This window comes from Tupaia chinensis, unplaced genomic scaffold (genome assembly GCF_000334495.1).
Source record: "Tupaia chinensis unplaced genomic scaffold, TupChi_1.0 Scaffold149248_1, whole genome shotgun sequence".
Classification (NCBI taxonomy): Eukaryota; Metazoa; Chordata; class Mammalia; order Scandentia; family Tupaiidae; genus Tupaia; species Tupaia belangeri.
The window spans coordinates 741194-748519 of NW_006209094.1; the positions used below are offsets into that span (position 1 = coordinate 741194).

General features: G+C 39.1%; 1 protein-coding gene across 1 annotated transcript in view; it reads left to right on the plus strand.

Moving 5' to 3' along the window:
- Window positions 1–1467: 1467 nt before the first annotated feature.
- Window positions 1468–7326, plus strand: part of LOC102500060 (phosphatidylinositol-binding clathrin assembly protein-like) — a 46453-nt gene continuing 40594 nt past the window's right edge. Inside the window, exons 1-2 of the mRNA XM_006171072.1 lie at window positions 1468–1656; window positions 4442–4584. Of these exons, the coding sequence (XP_006171134.1) occupies window positions 1578–1656; window positions 4442–4584 (222 nt within the window). The 5' untranslated portion in view covers window positions 1468–1577. The remainder of the gene's footprint in view (window positions 1657–4441; window positions 4585–7326) is intronic.

Genomic DNA, 7326 nt, shown 5'->3' on the forward strand with positions numbered 1-7326 from the left:
GAGAAGGGATTGCGGCGTGACCATCCCCCCTGGGGGTGATTTCTCGCTTTCTGTCTCTATGTCTCTCTCTCTGTCTGGTGAGCATACGCGTCCTATAGCGAAAACCTCTCCAGGAAAAAAAAAAAAAAGTCCCTTGATATCAAAAGTAGTACTTAGAACTAAATGCCTATACAATAGAAGAAATACGTTGTCAGTATCTTAATCTTAATCTACTTTAATAAACTGGAAAATAGGGGCCAGCAGGTGCCTTGGTAGTTAAGGGACTGGACTCCCTTATGACCAACTGTGGTCTGAGTCCTGGACCTGGCAGCTTGTTTTCTCGCTTTCCCTCTCTGTGTCAAATTAAAATAATAACAATAAATAAAATTAAATAATTGTTTAAAAAAAAACAGAAAATAAAGAAAATAAAATAGACCCAAGCAAGTGCATTGAAGGAAATAATAAAATTAAGAGCAGAAATGGGACCAGCAGTTAGCGTAATGGCTATGTTGCTGGACTCCCACGTAGTCGACTGCAGTTCGAGTCCCGGACCCAGTGGCTTAGAACTCACGCCAGGCGCGTGTGCGTGTGTGCCCAGGATCCCGAGAGGAGAATGGAGGAGAAGAGATTGCGGCGTGGCCATCCCCCTGGGGGATGATTTCTCGCTTTCTGTTTCTCTGTCTCTCTCTCTGTCTGTCTGGCAAGCGCACGCACCCTATTCCTTCTGTCTCTCTCTGGTCATATTAATTATTATTATTATTATTATTATTAAATATTTTTAAAAAACACATAAATTAATGAAATAGAAAACAGAGAAAATCCAAGAAAAAAAAGGTGAGTTCTTTGAGAAGGTTAATAAAGATGAATAAAATTGTTAGCCAGACCAATCAGGAAAAAAGAGTCAGAGAGAAAGAGCAAGAAAAGATTTACATTACTACTATCAGATTCTATGGATACTAAAAGGATAATAAATGAATACTATGAACAATTCTATGGGCGGACGTGTGGATCTGATGCTGTGTGAAGAGTAGAACATGACCCCAAGCAGGCTACAGCCCTCATAATACGTGACTGAATCTTCCCAACAATGCCACATCAAGTTCCGAAAGTACTATAATAAGGACTGTTTAACTTCCCGACACCTAAAGATCTCCAGATCTTCCATCTAGAGCCTCAAACAAGTCTCTCTTTCTCATAATATTTATTAAATGGTGGTGGTTTATTTTGTCATTGAACATACACTATGCAAAAGGTTTGCCCTGGTTATTCTGGGGATGCTCCGTCCCACGCCCAGATCCAGCTCTCAGAACCTAAGCAAAGGGCCTGGTAACCCCTTTCTCCCGCCTACAACCATCTTTCCCGGCATTCAAAAAAAGAACCTTGGCGCATAGCAAGTTCAAATCCCACCTCATAATGCTGGAGGTCTGCGTCAGGCTGCATGAAGAAAAGGTCGCCTGGTGAGGGCCACCTGCAGAGTCAGGCCTTTCTTTCGTCACCTTGGGCTCCTTGTCTGTAACCAGGGGTGCCTGTCTCCACTGGTCTTGAAGAGGAAGGACCGGACACTGCAGCCCTCGTGGCTGGCAGTCTACAATGCGCTGATGGGGTCCTCTGCGACCAAGGCTGCCCTTGGCGCGACCACTGATGAGCTCACAGAACCGGAGCCGAAACATCTGGCCAGTGAGTAGGACGCGGGTGCCGGCAGCCCACGTGGGTAGCTCGGTTTAAGTCGGGGGAGAACCTCTAATGGCGGGCGGCACCGGGACTACCCCCTCCCAGTTTCCCTCTTTCTGACTCACATCCCTGTAGGAGGGGGAGTTTGAACCCTCACTTCTAGTAATCTTCAAACATAGAATGAACGCACTTACATTTAAAACCCCAGTTTCCAAAATATTTAAAACATAAATAATTTAAGAGACAAGAGGGTAGTAGGATAATAATAGATTTCTTAGAATGTTATCTAGTAGGATAATAATAGATTTCTTAGAAGGGTCTCTTTTCCTAAGCCCCCATGCCCACCGCCTTATTAATTATGACATTGTGGTAATTTGCTGAAATACAAGAAGTAAAGTCTGTTGACTCTAAAGTGTATTAATAATATTTAGAAGTTCTGCAGCAACATTTTTGTACTTGTGTGTATATTTCTAGGGATAAGAGTTTTCCTTCTTAAAGTGATCTGTACCTCTAAAGGATAGACTCACAGTCTAGCCCCATTATTTGAGCTCATAGTGAGCCATGAATTTGAAGACAATATCTGGTACTGGCAATATAAGTAAATCCTACTGCTATTGAAACCTTCATAGCTAACTTACTCTTTTGATCAGCTCTTTATTTTGGTATTTTACTTAAAAATTGTCTATGTTTGCCTTCTGAAATTTCATCTTATCATGATAATGTGCATCTGTTACAACAACTAATAGGTAACTAATATAATCTAAAATAAATTTCCTTTTTATATACACATTTTAAAAGTTTGCTAAGCATTATTCTGGTCAGGCCATGTACTAGATTATTATATTATGTAGCCCCAGATGGTTATGTAATATGTACCAGAATTGCCTTCTCAAGACCTAAAGGAATAGCATGAAAGAAAAATGGAAGCGAAGAGAAGTACTTGAGTCAATAACATGGTAATTTAAATGTTCATACAAGGTGAAATCAGGATAAAATAGAAACCAAGAACCTGCAAAAGAAACTGTTTACAGAAAGAGAATCAAGCAGACTTAGAGATTTAAAAACAGGAAAGAATCTTGATCTTTATAACCTTAACCATGACACAGCAGCTGACACATATTAGGCATTAACACCTGATAAATCATGAATTCAGATCTACAGCATTTATTCATTAATCAGCACTTTTACATGCATAGCATTAGGGTAGGTATTGAAGAAAGTGCTTAGCAAATATGCTTGTGGATTGTATCACTAGGCTAATTAATGATTAAATGCTACTGATTTTTTTTTAATGATAACTAATATTTTTAAAAACAAAGTGAATTTTGAACTGAAAAAAAAAAAAAAAAAAAAAGAAAGAAAGAAATTGGGCCAGCTGGTGGTGTAGTGGTTAATGTAGCTGGATCTCATGTGACTAACTACATGGTTTGAGTCCTGGACTCAGAAGCCTGAAAGCACGCCAGGTGTGTGTGGTTGCCCAAAATCCCCAAAGGAGAAATGGAGAAGGGATTTTGGCTTGACCGTCACTCATGGGGGTGTTCCCCTCCCACTCCCTACCTGCAAGCACATGCTACCTGTGGCAAAAAAATTAAAAGAAAAAATAAGAAATCATCACATGTTCTTGAATAGGAAACCAAAACAATGAAAGTAAACTTTTGAGGGACTGTATAATGAACATTGAAAAGTGTTTATAGGGAACCAGCAGTTAGCGTAATGGCTATGTCGCTGGACTCCCACGTAGTCGACCGCGGTTCGTGTCCCGGACCCGGTGGCTTAAAACTCACACCGGGCGCGTGTGCGTGCGTGCCCAAGATCCCGAGAGGAGAATGGAGGAGAAGGGATTGCGGCGTGACCATCCCCCCTGGGGGGTGATTTCTCACTTTCTGTCTCTCTCTGTCTGTCTGGCGAGCGCACGCGCCCTACAGTGAAAATCTCTCCAAAAAAAAAAAAGTGTTTATAATGCTGGGGCAGGAAATCAGGGAACTGTTACAATAAACTAAGCACGAGGGTATGAAGAAGTGGACTCAAGAAGAAAAAAAAACACTAAAATATTAAAGGATGCAGAGAAAGGGGTCACACTGCAAGGAAAACCCCTAACTGAACCTTCTTGAGAGACGCACTATGACAAGAATTAATAGCTTAGTCAAGCAAATCTAATTTCGAATCCCAGTTCTGCCACTTAACTACCTGTATGACGTTGAGTATGGCACCTTCTTGCATCCTATCTATTCATTTAACAAGCATGTGCCATATCCTGTTATGTGTCATCTACTGTGCTGAGTCTTGGTGAACAAACTGATCATAGTTCCTGCCCTTGTCAAGGATAAAGGATAATAGGAGTTGGGACCAGCAGATGCTATAATGCTTATGCCACTGGACTCCCACGTAGTCAACTGCAGTTTGAGGCCTAGACTCTGCAGCTTAAAACTCAAGCCAGGTGTGTGTGTGTTCATGCCTGAGATCCTGAGAGGAGAATGGAGGAGAAGGGATTTTGGCATGACCATCCCCCCTGGGGTGTGATTTATTGCTCTCTGTCTCTCTGTCTCTGGCAAGCATAAGCGCCCTATAGCAAAACCCTCTCTTAAAAAATGATAGGGTAAACAGGCATTAAATATCATGTAACATATATCAGTACAAGTTGTCATATATGTAATGAAGACACTGTCTTCAATTACTCCTTTGTCATTTCTCTGAGATTTGATTTATCTATATTTAAGTTAAAATGACCTGTTTTTCTCTTAAAAACTATTTCTTAGCCTATATTTCAATATTGTTACTTTCTCTAATTTAGATCTAATACAGTACATAAATGAAACGAATCTGAGCGTTGAACATCTGGCTAATATTCTTTCTGAGAAAACTGGGAGCAGCAGCTGGGTGGTGGTGTTCAAAGCCCTGGTTACTGTGCATCACCTTATGGTGTATGGAGATGAGGTGAGTATGGTGTATATTCCAATTGCAGTCATTTCCTTCCTTCTAGCACAGTGGACTGTAATAATGCAATTGAAAAAATGTTCTTGATTTGTCAAGGAACTACTATCTTTTACTTTCATTAGGGACAAGTGGTAGAAGTGAACAGAAGTATATATTTTAAAATATTTTCCTGTTTTTATTAATGAATATGTCATTGTAATCAGTATTCTTTGAGGTATACTATTTTAACAACTGGTGAAGTCGCCAATGGATGATAGGGTAATAGAGTGCATAGTTCTCTCAATTCTTTAGATGACTTAGACACACACACACACACACAAATATTACTGCATAACTGCTTTACTTTGCTGAGGGAGACCGAACACCTGAGTGTATCACATTATGGTCTGTCCAACTCTCCCCATATACACACACTCTTCATATTTTACAGAACAGCTGAAATGCTCTATAACATTAAATTACTTAGTATTTTGTCTTAAATTAACAGAGCCAGCAGATGGCATAGTGATTAAGGTGCTGGACTTCCACATGGCCAACCACAGTTCTAGTCCCAGACCCGGTGGCTTGAAATTTATGCCAGGCACTTGTGTGTGTGCCCAGAATCCTGAGAGGAGAATGGAGAAGAAGGGATTGCAGCATGGCCATCTCCTCTCAGAGATGATTTCTCGCTTTCTTTCTCTCTGTCTCTTGTCTCTTTATCTCTCTAGTTAGTGCACTCACCCTATACCAAAAATCTCTCTCTAAAATAAAAATCTCGGGGCTGGCTGTTGGTGTGGTGGTTAAGGGTGCTGGACTCCCACATGGCTGACTGTGATTCAAGTCCTGGACCTGGCAGCTTGCTTTCTCAATTTCTTTCTGTTTCTGTCCCTCTCTGATCAAATTAAAAAATAAAGTTAAATAAAATAATTCTTTAAAAAATCAAACATTTTTGTTTCAGTAAACTTTGTATTAAAAAATCAAAGTTTAGAAATTGGCTGGATTTCTAAATTTATTATAAAGCAAAAGTAATTACACAGCATGTTATTGGTCAAAATAGAGTGTGTGTATATGTATATATATATGTGTGTGTGTGTGTGTGTGTGTGTGTGTGTGTGTATGGAACATAATAGAGGGCTCAAAAATAGAACCCAACTTACATGGAGCTTGGTGGCACTAAAAAAATGTGGGAGAAAGCAAGAGGGGAAAATTAAAATAAAGCCTGTTGCACAGATGACATTACTACAGAAAAAATCAGAAGAGATTCTTGTCTTACTCCATATACAAAAATAAACTCCATATGGATGAAATATCTAAATGCAAAAAACTAAATTTTAAAACTGAAAAAAATGTGGGAGAATATACTTATAACATTCAGGTAGGGAAGACACTATAAAGTTGAAAGAATATAGCTGTAACTTGTGTATTATAGACCAAAGGTTAATATTTAGAATATGTAATTAGTAAGAAATAAGTAATACTATGGACTAATGAGTAATACTATGGACTAATGAGCAAAATAAATGAATAAAAAATTCACAGAAAAGGAAGCTAGAAATCTGGTAACCATTTAGGAAGATGCCTAGATTATCAAGATTTAAAATTTCTTACAGTATTAGGAATCAGGGGGCCAGCCCCATGGCTTAGTGGTTAAGGGAGCTGGATCCCACATAGCCAACCACAGTTCAAATCTTGGCCCCAGTGGCTTGAGAAATAAGCCAGGCACAAGTGTATGAATGCCCCAGATCCTAACAGGATAAAGAGATAGAAAAGGGATTACAGCTTGACTACGCCCCATTGGGGGAGTGCTATCTCTCTCCCTCTCTTTCTGTCTCTAGCAAGGGCACGTGCCCACTGACAATTAAAAAAAAAAAAAAAAAAATCGTAAGACCTTGAGGACATGGGAACTCACATACCCTGTGGATCTGATGTAAATTGTTAGCTGCTGCAGTTTACGAGCCTGGAGAGACCATTGAGAGTGTTTAAATAAAACTGAAAATGCCCAGCTCAGTGACCAGGCAAATCCACTTCTTACGGAATATTTGTAATACTGAAAAACTAGAACTCACCTAAATGTCCATCAGTGTTAGTTATGCAGTCAGATACTACATAACATGAAATGGGATGTACACCAACAAGGAAGGATTTCAAAAACAATGCTAATAAAAGAACAAGTTATAGAATGGCATTTAGAGAACAAATACTATTTAGGTAAAAATTTTAAAAATATACTATCTTTCCATGGGGAAAATACACATGAAACTATAAAGAGAGCACATTAAAATTGTGATACCAGGGTTGATCCCATAGTGCTGTGGTTAAGCGCTGTATAGAAGGAGCTTGATCTCACATGGCCAACAATGGTTCAAATCCCAGCCCAGGCAGGAAGAAGGAATAAAAGAAAGGGGATTGTGACATGACCAGGCCCTGTCGAAGGTTTCTCTCTCTCTTTCTCTGTTGTGTGCATGTACCCTGTGCCATTAAAAAAGAAATTAATGATATCAGTTACTTCTAGGCAGGCAAAGAAGGAAATGGATCTTGGAAATGGAGCAAAGTGTTCTCTAGCTTTATCTGTAATACTTTATCTTTTTTATTTAAAAAGTCAACTCAAAACAGATATGTCAAAAAGTTAACAATTGTCATTTCTGGGTAATGGAGTACACAGAGCATCATATTATCATATAAGTATATTATTATTTGTAATTTTTATTAATTAAAATTTACTTAAAATCAGAAGGGGTAAATGACTAAATAGAAAATATTGGG